The sequence below is a fragment of the Ambystoma mexicanum genome, chromosome 8 (genome assembly GCF_040938575.1).
Source record: "Ambystoma mexicanum isolate Mex_15411 chromosome 8, UKY_AmexF1_1, whole genome shotgun sequence".
NCBI classification, from domain to species: domain Eukaryota; kingdom Metazoa; phylum Chordata; class Amphibia; order Caudata; family Ambystomatidae; genus Ambystoma; species Ambystoma mexicanum.
In genome coordinates this window covers 90,673,891-90,687,721 of record NC_090929.1, presented here as the reverse complement: position 1 = coordinate 90,687,721, position 13,831 = coordinate 90,673,891, and the positions used below count along the sequence as shown (strand labels likewise).

Sequence of the window (13,831 nt, the reverse complement as noted above, 5' to 3'; positions counted from 1 at the left end):
ATCCAGTTATTTGGGAACTTTCCACGGATTCTCCAATCCTTCTACCCCAGTATCAGGATCTCCTGTTAGATCCATGGGGACAAGCTCACCCCCCCTGCTGATTTCCGGGTCTCTGACTTTACCAGCTTGGAGGATTTCAGGGCAAGATGGAGAACTCCTGGCATGTCCAGCAAGCCAATTCATCTCATTGAAGAGAGTTGGGCCCCTGCCACACGCAAGCGGTAATCCAACTGCTGGAGTACATAGAAGCTGTGGTGTTGGGACCGAGGCGTGCATCCAGTTTCAGCGCCGTTAGAAGAAATCCTAAATTTCTCAGCCTCCTTAGTAGAGAAGGGTCTAGCTTACAGGACAGTGAACGCATACCGTTCAGCGATTTCTGCAGGGCATAATTTCATACAAGGAGCTCCAGCAGGGGAACACCACTTAGTGTGTAGATTACTGAAGGGTATCCGCCTTACAGTGCCACCTTCGTCCCGTTACAATAAACTTTGGGACGTTAAAGTGGTCAATCCCTTTCTCTCTTGGCCAGCCAACGAAGAGCTATCGCGTACAGCACTTTCCGGCAAGCTTACTACGCTGCTTTGTCTGATCTCTTGCAGGAGAGTATCGGATGTCAGGGCTCTAGATCTAGAAGGTAGGTCTTTTTCTCCGGATGGTATAGTCTTTCACATACAAAGGAGAACTAAATGTGATTCTAGGGTGATCTCTTACCCAGAATTTGGGGAACATCCCAAACTTTGGAGATGGTCTAAGCGGAGCTGTTACTTCCTCATAAGCCTTCAAACACTGAACCACGCAAACGGGCAACTCCTGAGAGCTATTCGCAAGCCTCATAAGGCGGTTTCAGCCCCTATCTTGGCCCGCTGGGTGCGTTGGACGCAGGCCCAAGCGGGAATAGATGCACTGCAGTTCGGAGCCCATTCAGTCAGAGGAGCCATGGTTTCAAAAGCTTTTCAAGTTGGCGTCCGTCTCGAGGACATAATGAGAATGGCTGATTGGGCAGGCGAATCCATATTTAAGGAATTCTACTTTAAACCAGTAGAACAACCTGCTTCAATAGTGGTAAGTAAGCTTTGAACGAGAATAATGTGAGCCTCCGGTCTTGACATAGAATAAAGATTTTCCATAATAACTTACTAGAAATTCTTGATTCTATAAAGGCATGGAGGTGAGCATTATCCCACCCTTTGAAGAAAAGCATGTGGTGTACCGCTTGGAAATGATGCTATTATTGTTACAAACTGTCAGTTTCATCTCTTATATTGTGTAACAATATTAAGATGCTTTTCTCTCCCACCCCTGCAAGGGAACTAGGGTTGATATACGCAAAAGCTAACATATTCAATTTTTTCTTGACAGCTCCTGCAGACAAGTCCACCTGACTTACACAGTAGCGGACCCTTGCTTGGTTGAGCGTGCTTTAAAGTTTATCATCAAAGACAGCAAGTTCGCAGCCTCGAAACAGGAAGTAGTTTATTCAGGACTGTTTATGGGAACACCTATTCACTTATTGGAGGAACTGTATTACGTGACATTGGGACACTGATGACCTTTGGGGCATCATGGGATTTGAAGTTTTTTCTTTTTCCTCGTGTTGTGAATAATTTGTACCTTAAGATTTTTCCTGGTTATGCATTGTATTGATGCACTTCCAAGTTTTGTTACATGTAAGTGCTAAAATACCTTGCTGCTGAGCTTTCTTAAATAATTAATTAAAAGAAAGAGAAGCATAATGCTCGCCTCCGTATCTTTAATAGAATCAAGAATTTCTAGTAAGTTATTATGGAAAATCTTTATTACATTCCGTTCGATCGCTCATGATTCTTTTAATTCATAGCATTTGACCAAGAGGTAGATTGCGCAAGATGCTAGGTGGATAACTTCATTCTATGAAATAAGTTTTCTGTCAGTAGGTTTGGTGTATAATTTCGTCAATCCTTGAACCTGCAATTGCTGTTTGTACATCAAGAGAATGGACATTCGGATTACCTATGTCCATGGTAAATTGTAATCGACTACCGTGTTACGCTCACCTGGACCCCACAGGGGTGTCGATCGGACCCGGACAGCTGTGGTCTCCGTCAACGTGATGCGTAGTGTAGAGATGACTGTCTGGACTGGCCCGCCTAGTCTTGTCTGCTGGACCCGAAGAAGTATTTTCCTGCAAGTGGAGACAGGGATTAGCCACTTGTGGGTTTTAGTGATGGCCTCCCAACTGTTCTCGCTCTCCCCCACTAATCACCTCCGATATCCCCTTAGTAACCTCGCCTTATGTTTGTAAAAGATGAGCTCTCCATCCTGCATGTCTTGCAGGGGCGCGTAGGTACCAGTTACTTCACTGGTCTGAAGGTGTTGGGAGAGTTCCGGTAAGCATTGACTCTGAAGTCCCAGGCGGGATTGGTAAGTATCAAGTTCAAAGAGTTCAATGTGCCCGATGTTCACTCTTGTCCCCTTCCTTCTTAAATTGCAACTGAGTTCGTGAGAAGGTGGTCTCGTAGCTGCTGCTGGCGTTCAGGTAAGAGTCTGTGCTACCCAACGCTGTCCGGTAACTATTGCATGCGTTAGCGTGTTGTTTTTTCTCCCTCTTTACAGATGCGGCATATGAAGATATGGAGAATAATACTGCCGGTGGCAAATCAGGTAAGTCTATGGCGGTAAGAGGTATTTGTTGATTACCTTGGCTCACCTTGTTGTTCTTGTGCCCCTAGGTGCCGAGTACGGCGAAGAAATGATGGAGACGGTACCGGATCGAAAGATGCTGTGAACTTCTGAGTATGGCGCCGCGCTGAAGCTGGCGAAGCGACGCGTGCAGGACTGATGTACTTTCCAGGTCGGGAGATTAAATGGATCCGGAATCAGGTGAGGAATTTGAAATAAGTTCGTTTTCTAACCTTGTCCTTTTCTTCCTCTTTATTCTAGGAGCTCTGCATTCGAGGCGGGCGTGGCAGAAGACTGGATGCTGGCTGCAGGCACGGTGAGAGTCACGCTGCTGGATGCAGAATAACACGAAGCATGTGCTGCTGTTCGGGCGTGGTTTAAATAGCCTCCAAAGTAGTCCCAGAAAAGTTCCCCAGGACCACACCCAAGTAAAAAATAGTCCCTGTAGTAAAATAGTCCCATCCAGGCCTCACGTTGGCTTGGATTTATTTGCAGCATGGTCTGTATTAAGGTAAGTAATGTCTGAGCCTGGCGCCTATGGTGCCAGGACTGATTTTTATTATGAGCCTGGTGCCTACGGCGCCAGGACCGAACCCAGACAGCCCCTAGCTGGGGCTGCTGGGGTTTTTGTAAATGTCTGGATGCCTGCTCCCGGGACGGATGGGCTTGATCCGGATGCCCGGGGGTAGGCATCATGACAATCGCTAATGTTAAGATACAGCAAAAGTAGTTTAATTCTTCTTGGTTACCTGACCATACTCCAAAAACATCGTCAATATAATGTATCCATTTCTTGAGATAATTTCTCCATTGTGGGTGGTTGGTTATGTGGATGGTTTCGAAATCATACATGAAAGAGTTGGTATATGATGGTGCCATGGTGGCTCCCATAGCCGTTCCAGTATATTGATTATAGTACATGTCTTTGTATTTGAAACATGAGTTCTTAGCAATGAATTTCAGTAATATCAGGGATTCTTATCTCCTATTGGCATGTAATAGAAGTTTCTCCACCGCTTCTTGTCCCAAGTTGTGTGGGATACTTGTATACAAACTTGCGACGTCAATGGTAAATGAGATGTCTTTAGTTGTAAGTTCGATTTGGTCCAAAATTTAAAGAAAGTGGGTTGTATCCTTCACATAAGTAGATGTTTTGTTGTTTTGTTGGATGATAGGCTGAAGGAAGTAATCTATATGTGCCCAATGGTCGCAAAATACTTTCTGCTGCGATCGGCCTTGCTGGTGGGCTGATGAGCTGTTTGTGTGTCTTGGGTAAGATGTGGCATTGTGGGGTAGGAAGTCCATTGATATGCCTTTGTCTTATTGCTGATCCAATTGTTCTCTAGTGCTGTTTCCAATATTTTTTCCAATTGAGCCTTAATGTCCTTTGTTGGATCTTGTGTCAATTTGTATGTTTCTACATTTGACAAATGTCAGACATTCATTATTATATTGTTCTGTATCTTGTATGACTATAGCACCACCTTTGTTAGCTGGTCTGATAGTTATTGAATCATCTGAAAATAAGTTCTTAATGATGGACAATTCTCCTCTGTTCAAATTCTTCTTCTTTGGTGGATGAAATTGTATTTTCTTGATATCACTTAGCACCATATTGTGGAAGATATCAATTGCAGGTACATTCACTGATGGATTAAATGTGCTTTTAGGTTTAAGTTCTACGTACTCTGTTTCGAGCGGTAATTCCATTGAGGTGTTATTAGTTTCTGCGAAGAACGTCTTCAATTTCAGTTTGCGAATTCATTTATATAGTTCGACTTTAGTGTTGAACCTACTGCAAGTCATATTTACTTTTATAGGTTCATGTTTTTGATTATATTTGCCCAATAACATAAATCCTTGCATTTATTTATCGAGATGCTTTCTGCTTCAACAAAGTTACTTATTTTCTCTGATCTAAAATAGATTGCCTTATTAACCTTCCATAACTTTATTTCAGCACAACCGTAAGTTTGCCAACAAAACCGACTCAGCCCAGTCAGCTCTGCCCTCCTCAACCCTGTCGTAAACTTCTTCCCCTGACATGCTCCTTAAAGGTGCACAACTAAACGTGTGCTCCTTGGAGCTCATGCCATCGATACACATGACCTCATCCTCAAATACCAACTTGACTTCTTAGTATTAACCGAAACCTGGCTCCACTCTGCTTTAGGTTCCCTACTGACTCTAGCTATCCCACTGGAATACACCATCCTGAGAACTGACCGTCTAGATGCTACAGGAGGAGGAGTAGCAGCTATTATTGCTAAAACCGCATTACACTTCAGAGCTTGCAAAACGGAACAAAGATGGATATGAGCTTCTAGCTCTTAAATTCACCAGAACCCCCCCCCACCCCCCAACCACCATCAATTTCCTCAGTCTACAAAGCACCCAACACCAACAATCACCGTGATATCCTCCTACTCATTACTCCCCTTCTCAAGCCCAAAACTAGATTCATCCTACTGAGAGACATCAACCTGGGATTTAACGACCCTCGTGACCACAAAGCCACAGCCTTCCACACTGCACTAGCAGAAATGCAGTTTCCCCAAATAGTCCATGCACCCACGCATGCCAAAGGCAGAATCCTAGATTGATCCTCTCCTTGAACATCACTCTATCCCTTGGACATTACAGAAATATTGTGGTCTGATCACTTTCTAGTTCGCTTCAAGTATCTATCGCAAAAGCCCTTGATTCACCCACGCCACCATCCATTCCCACCATGGTTAGAAATGCATGCAAGCTTACAAAAACCTCCCCCCATCCTCTCCAAACTACTCGAAGCACAACCTAGAACGAATACCAACCCCGACAGTATCACCCGTTTCTACCAAACCTGCCTGAAATCGGCTATCGATGAAGTAGCGCCGCGCAAGCCCAAATTGACCAGACTGGTTAAACGAGGCAATTCCTGGTTTAACAATGAACTGATCAATCTTAGAAGAAACAAAAGAGCACTAGAACGCCTAGCTAGGAAAAGAGTTGACAAATGAGCTTCTTGCAACCACAAAAACATACAAACCTGCAGTCATCAGCCACAAAGCTAACACTTTAAATTCACATATCACCAATGCTGCCTCCAACAACAAAACTGTTTTCTATTCTCAGAGAACTGGAAACGCCTAACCTACCTCCTAGCCCCGCCATTGCCAGCAAAGCATGATGTACTACCATTCAGAACTCCTTAGCCTCCAAAATTCATTCCCTCCAAGACAAAATTGCAACTAAAATAAAAATGTCACCCGCTACTGAGACCCCCCCCCCTCCTATTGCCTTGCCTCACAATATAGACATAGCACCCCAGACTTTGACTAACACTCCTGATACAGTACCCCAGTTCAACTTCACCATGGTCACACAAGACCATTGCCTCCCTCAAACCATCTAATTGCAAAGGAGACTGCATTCCCGCCAAACTAGTTCAGATCTGTGCTCCCACTCTTGCACCCACCACCAAATTTTATAAACGCCACCTTTAGTACTAATTCCATCCCCGCAGAAATCAAAGAAGCATGGGTCACTCCCCTGCTGAAAAACCCACACTTGACCCTACAATACCCACTAACTATAGGCCTATCACCACGGTTCCCTTTCTTCTTAAAATAATTGATAAAATTCATATATACAAGTACATATAGAAAACAACCATCTCCTAGGCAATGGACATTCTGGCTTTTGCTCCAAACACAGTACTGGGACAGCTGCTAGATCTAAAAAAATCAGATGGATGCCATCAGACACTAAGGGAATTAATGTATTCTCCTACTCCTAGATTTGTCTGCTGTGTTCAATTTAGTGGACCACGACAAACTGTTTAGTACTCTGTAAGAACTTTCACTTGTCCAACAAAGCTACCACGTGGGTTAAATCCTTCCTATCAGATTGTACTTCTAGAGTAGCCATTAGCGAGGAGGCGGACTCTATCCCTTTGGGTGTACCCCAAGGATCATGCCTCTCCCCAACACTTTATGATGCCTACACAAAACTTCTCTTTGCAGCATTAGACGCTATAGGGGTAATTTACACTAACTTCACGGATGATACAGATACTCATCCCAATCACTGGCAACCTAGAAGTAAATGTACTCTCATTCAAAATTAGATGGCAACAAATAGTCTTTGCCTTTATTGCGAAAAGACTGAGATCCTCATTGTAGGTTCCCCAGCTTGCCTAAAAAAGTTACTTTGGAGTACACATCTATCACTATATCGACATTATTCCCATTACAGCTGAAAACCAAGTCCAAACGCTAGGTGTATACCTAGACTCTACCCTCAACAGGAGCAAACACTCACTGGCCTCATCCACTGCCTTCACTGGCCTCATCCGCTGCTTACACAGCTAAACTCCTCGCCCTCAGTCGGCAATTTCTCACTCCTCAAAATTGCATCACCCTATCAAGAGCCCTTATTCTGTTTAAGTTAACTGGCTAGATTCTTTTTTGTGGTGCCTAGCAGGAGAATATTACAACTGCAAAATAAAGCTTTTAAGAGCAGCGCTTGGTATCCAAAAAAGAGACCACATCTCACTGACCAGGAGAGAAGTACACTGGCTACCACTACAAGCCAGAATACTACATAAAGCGCTCACTATCGGTCATAAATCACCACCCTCAATGCCCCTACCGATCTGAATGAAAGCCTCGCCCAAAAAACCAGTCGGATGTCTTATTTCAAACTCCAGCAAACCCTAGATTCAAGAGCTCACATTTAGGAAGGCCCAGCTTCACTGCATCAGCTCCTAGAATTTGGAACGCCCTTCCACAGAACAAAAGCAAAGAGCCCTCACCCACTTCAAGAAATTGCTAAAAACCTGGTTATTCAATACATTCTAACCTGCTTGCATTCCAGTGGCTGTGTCCAGCCACACAGTCCTCGCCCCTAGTGTAACTATTGTAAGCACACCTGTTCCCCATTTGTAACTTCTGCCTTGTATATTGGCCAAGTGTTTTCTTTCACCTGTACTTTTTTATTTTTTTTCTTGTTTCTCCCTTTTGTAATCAGAAAAGTTGTATTGTAAATGCTTAACCTACGCCGTGATACCTTTTGGGTTTGGGCATATAATCAAATGTAATAAATTAAAAAAAAAAAGCATCAAATATATACCTATCCAATTCTATTCCCCAAGAACTCAATCAAATTAGATAATTTTAATGCACAGTAGACCCAGGAATTCTGGACATGGGAGCCTCACTTGCAGGCCTGTTCTCCAATGGGGCAACATTTGCTCCCGAGAGCACGGTCCATTGCGGCATGTTTTCGCAGGCTTGCTCACAGTTCTATTGAGTTTGGTGGGGTTGACATTGCTTATTAAAGTTGAATAGGCCCTCCACCAAACCATGATCGCTGAAACCGATTCTTGAGTCATTGGTTTCCTGCCCCTGAATCCTGGTGCATAATGTAATTCTCTCTCGCCACCTGAATCCAGTGGATGCACTTGGGTTCGTGGTAGTTAGAGGCCCGCTTGGGAAGGTAGTGACCTGCCCCTTCTCCGCACCCCCCCCCCCCCCCCCCCCAACCACTGCCCATAGTACCATGGGCCTTCTGCTAATAGTAGATAACATGCGGGAGGCATGACCCGACCCAATTGTGTTGGGACCCTTCCAGGTATAGTGGTTACCCCGGATACCATTGCTACCCAGGGGCCCAGGAGGTATGTCAGCTGGGACTGTGGCGGGGGGGGGGGGGGGTAAATTGGGAGAGGCAAGGTAATCTGTCTTGGACATTTCCACGTTACCTGCAGGATTGATTATGGGAAGAATGCTCAATTCATGTTCATTAATCAGCCCATTTCCACCCTGGTGACAATGTTTCTGCCTATATTTGGGCACAGATGAGCCTTCCCTCATGCCCCTGGCCAATCACTTGTCCCTGCTTGCACATGCCCCTATCCACCAATTCAATCAAATGGTCAACCAATGTTTTTAGATTCGAAATTTCAGCCAGCAGAGCTATACATGGTCAAGCATTGAGTACTTGACCCCCTCTACCCCCCAAATCCGAATGGTTCGATGTGAAATTAACCACTTGCTCACATGGGGGGGGGTGGGGAGCCTAGCAGACCTCTATCTGGCGGAAGGTCGCTAGATGCCCCCACTAGTGCAGCATGAGTCCCATTTTTCTGCTGCCCCTCTGCCCTCATTTGCAGGAGGGGGTCAAATTGCAGCTACTCTCCCACTGGGAGTTACAAGGGGCCCAGATAATTGGGTCTACAGGAGACTTGGACTTAATACAGCTGGTGAGGGTAAAAATCCCAGGATCAGAATCTGGGACGACTCCTACAGTTATCCTTGTGGTGACCATAGTCATTGGCAGCAGCGCCGTTCCTTCGGATCCCAAGCCCTTGTTGGGTAAACATAGGTGTCCAGCATTTGTAGTTATGTTGAAAGCAGTAATCGCTGGAACAGGACACCCCACCCCCCCCCTCCCCCCCACGGGTCAAAACTGAGAGGGGCACCAAATGAGCACAAGAAATGATTTCGCTAATGAGGGAATAGGCATTTTCTGAGGGTCTTGTAGAGTATACTGAGTCAGCCTCCGACTCGGAAGCACGTTTAATTGTAAATATGTGTAATTGTAAATATATCTGTCGCTTGGTTTAAAACTGGAATTTCATCTGTTTCGTGGACCTCGTGGCTTAACATGACCAAGCCACTCACTGAATGTTCCATGTGCTACTGGAATCCGTTTAGAAACCGTACAAAGCAGTTCCCTTTGTCTGCCAAGTCAAACGCAGGTTCACTACGCTCACTTGCTTATTGTTTTTGCTCCATTTTTCCCATTTCGTATTGGAGATTGGATTGGGGAATTCCACTCGGAGTTTTAACAAGAGTCAGGCATGCGAGTGCAAGAAAGCGATTACGACGAACAACCCTTGTGATACCCTTTTCCCCACAGCAGATGGCTCAGTCAGTCACGGGAAACCTCCAAGTCATAGCAGAATGCCAACACCCTACAGGCGCCAACTCCTGCGCCCTTTTCACCCCCATAGGCGTCGACCTCGCAGGGGGGAGAGCGGGATGGAACTGTTCTTTGCCTCCATAGCCATTATTGGAAGCAAACTAGACTATGGCAATGCACAACTTGGCCATGGCACTGTCGTACGTGGTTGCAAGGCTCCAAGTGATAAAGAATGCAGTCTTCTACGGACGTTAGTCACAACCATAGCGGCTACATGTCACTCCAGTGTTGAGAAGCCTGCACTGGCTGCCTGTTGCCCAAAGAATACAATTCAAAATCTTGTCCATCCTCCACAAATAATGGGAGATGCCCCTCATATCTCAAAGTTCGATGTCCCTATAAAGCCTCTTGCTCACTCTGCTCAAGCACACACCAGCTTCTAACAAATGATGTACATGTGGTCGTGCTGGTGGTCATCTTGGTGGAGTAGACTACCTGTGCCCGGAACACACTTACACACCTTATCAAAGAACAATTGTGTGCGACTCTTGTATGTCTGGCTCTTCCCTTTTTGCTTTCTTTACTATTCTTAGTAATGTTTTATATGTGTAAGCCCTTTGACGCTGGTGCGCTGGAGTACATCTAAGGCCATAAGTAGGATGATCTATATTTTCTTGTAAGGCCAACCCGCCCGGATGTTGGCTGGAGGTGTGGGGGGTCCAAGGGTATAGAAGGGTATATAAGGGTTGGGGAATAAATAAGGGGGGGGGGCTAGAAGTGGGGTCCCCCAAATAAAAATAAAAATTCAATTAGTTTTTCGTGTAAAGGTTTTTGTATAAAAAAAATGGGATGAATTGACATAGATCCCCCTGCCGCCACTCCCGTGTTGGGCGACTAAGGCTATCTCCCTAAATATTCCCATTGATTCTCCAATATTACCCAAGCACGCATAAACAATGCCTAACTGAACCAATTTTTTTTTAAGAGGACCCACCTCCTAAATCATCCTCATTAAAAGATGCATGTGGACTGCAACAGTTAAGATTGCCTGCTATAAAAATACAGTCTGATTCTATATGGTTATACCATGAATCAAGTATTGCTTCAAACTGTTAATTGGTATGCAATGGGTTCAAATAAATGGTAAACCATAGCAAATGCACCTGAACTACTAGATGTCCCTGATAATCTTAGTCCTGATGTAAATATAAGCGTGGCATTAGTTGTTTAATAGGTCCCTGTACAAGTCCCATTTCAGGTTCAGATTGACTTCGCTTTGTTCTGTGCCTGGTTTTTGCCTGTCCCCAGTCAATCCGGTGATGGACTGGGGAAGGGGATATGTGAATGACTGAAATGTGGTATTTAGAGTTAGTATTGAGCACGTTGTTCATATGTATTGTAATGATGTTCCAATGTTACTTTCAATGTTTCCACAGACTGATTAATGTATATAATACTGTTTTGCTTCATAGCATTTCTTTGTTTCCCTTTCATCACAGAAGTACATCGTGAAGTTTGGATGCAAACACCTCAGGAATACAAAATGCAGAAAGGTTAGCAAGTTCCCTACTTCGTTCTCCGATTTCTGGTTCTTATGACAAATTACCAAAAGTAGATGGCCTCAATGAGCATGTGTATTAGGTCTTCACAATGAATCCGTTTAGTTTTTGTAAAAATGTAAAGCTGGAAATGAAGTGACTTGGTTGGATTACGCATGTATTTAGCGGAAATATTAGTGTTCTGCTGACTAAATGAGGTAGTGGGTTATTGAATTTAAAACTAAAAGCTACTAGCCACTCTTGTACTCGCCCATCAATGGACTACACACGTGGCACAATTGATTCCGGCACTGCCGTACAACAGTCTTGTGAATTTAAAAAAATCAAGTGTTTACGTTCTTTAAAAAAAAAATCAGGTGGGATTAAAAACGTTTTTTTTGTTGTCTTTTTGGATGCCGGCATATGTCTACTGTCCAACGGTTTGTAAAATGACCACGGAACACCACTTGACTCTTGACATTGCGGATGGCTACGCAACATGCACCTTGATGGCTTCATACCCCAACTGGCCACTCATGTTCAATATAGGCAACACACTTCTTGGCTTCCGACAACCGATTGGTGGCAGAAAAAAGGACCAAACCTCCTGGTACCAGCTAGCCCTCCTCCAGAATATAAAATGCTTTCTTATATGCAAGGACTATGGAACCACAGTCGAGGCTCTGGTAATCTCCCACATTGATGGGGGACACCCCTCCTTACTGACATTCTGGCCACACACTTGGGGACTCCCAACTCTTTCTAGCATGACTCGTGATTGGGGGTTTGTGGGGGGGTGGGGAGAAATGTAAACCTAATCCTACTGGGGCTGTATTGGCTTCTCATCCCAGTCAGAATACTCTTTAGACTCCCTGCACGACCTATAAGGAACCCATCGCTCTCGCACCTCCCTTTGTGGCAGGACATCTCCACCTCGGGTAGTTCATGATCCTCCAGCAGCTAGGCCATAGCGATGCTCAAAATGAAACTGGCACACGGGGGGGTGGGGGCAGGGGGGGGGGAAGAGAAACTGACCTTACCTTCCTGTATCCTGCCTACCGGGACACCATGGCATTGTCAACCTGGGCCAGGCTGATGCTCCTGCAGTTCAGGAAGGAATTCTAGACTCTACTCTTCAGTTAATACCTAGGTTCCTTGTGCTCTCGAATCACATACCACTCCCATGGCAAGAACATGTCATTCTATAAATGTACACCCCCTACCCCCCCCTCACACTTCTATATACATAACGCTTGAAGACTTGTACTGCACTGTTGCATCCTAGGTAGGATTTACACTCGTGTAAAACCCAAAATACGAAATTGTGTTGACTACAGTTTTTTTATGTGGATTATTTCTGCTCCCTCAACTTCTGTCAAACTTCCCAATAAATCTGCAGCTTTTCTTTTTTCTCTCTGTTCACACTCGGGAATAATGTCTCCAGGCTCCACTATTAAATTTGCCTTTTTCACAAATACTAATTGAATTGTTAGATTCCTACAATCCGTTTATTATCCAGATAAAGGAGTTCCCTTGCCAAGGAGGATAATCTGTTCTCAATTTGTATTCATTCCTCACTGAGTTTTGCTGTAGCGAGCTATACCAGCTGTTAAAGACACAGAGCAAAAGACTCTAGTAACGACAGGTCATTGTCTGCAATGGCAGATTTGAAGGCTATTGCCACCAAACTCCCAGGTGCAATTTTTTTTTTTTTTGAGTGGGAAACCTGTTTGCCTCCAAAACATTATGTGGAATGTTGCCCTGCCACGTGCCAGTGGTCAATATTGCGTGGGGGAGGGTATGTAACGGATGACATTGCCCTCAATAGGAGGATATAATACTGGTACATCATTTACTTCTGACAAACAGCATCTTTTACGAATGAAAAAGTCATCTCTCACCTTTCTGCTATCAGCTAACTAAGGGCGAGTGAAGAGAAAACTACAGCACACAGACTCCTGTTGGACCCATGATCATTGCCATAAATTTCAGCCCACTGGCCTATATTGTCGGTCCGTTTTAGGCCAGTGTTTAGGGTGAAAGTTTGCACTCTCATAGCTTAAATCTTCATTAGCTCAATGCAAGTGATGTACCCTACCATTGTGGTTTTTAGATTGTGTGGTTCTTTCTAGGGCTAGCACTTTATTTAAATTAATAAAGCAAAATAGGCAACTTGCAGTCTTTTCTCAGATTGTCAGCCAAAACTCATTGAATAACCTGATACATTTGATAAATATTGTTTGGGTCTTTCCAGTTATTTGCAAGGTGCCTGCAACTGCTGGCAAGCCACCGGTGCTTGGCTTGTGCTGCTCATAGTTCTCCTGTTGATTAGTGCCTTGTACGTATAAAGGGCTATACAAAGTGGCATGAATAAAAGTGTGGCAGCAAAATGCTAAGTGGTCCATGTCCCTAGTTTCTGTCCAGGTGACTTAATCTCATAACAGAAGACACCTGTGGAGGTTAGGTGACCGGGAGCTGGGAATGCCCACAGGTGCTTTGATGTGCTACCAGTTTGAGGTATTCACTGCCCACCCTCTTCAAACTCTGGCAGACTGAGCTTGGAATGAAGGCCTATGCTTTAGATTACTGCATGTGAGGTGAGCATACACTGTTGCATCCATCAGAGATGTCCTCGTAGCAGTACTTTCCAAACACTCGGGCTGCTTTTCCCATGATTCTTGCAACACCCAGCCCTACAGATAATGGGTGTATCGGACACTTTTACT

General features: G+C 44.5%; 1 protein-coding gene across 1 annotated transcript in view; it reads left to right on the top strand.

Moving 5' to 3' along the window:
• Nucleotides 1–13,831, top strand: part of ZBTB34 (zinc finger and BTB domain containing 34) — a 113,652-nt gene that overhangs the window by 84,375 nt on the left and 15,446 nt on the right. Inside the window, exon 2 of the mRNA XM_069609379.1 lies at nucleotides 11,067–11,120. Coding sequence (XP_069465480.1) covers nucleotides 11,087–11,120 — 34 coding nt within the window. The 5' untranslated portion in view covers nucleotides 11,067–11,086. The remainder of the gene's footprint in view (nucleotides 1–11,066; nucleotides 11,121–13,831) is intronic.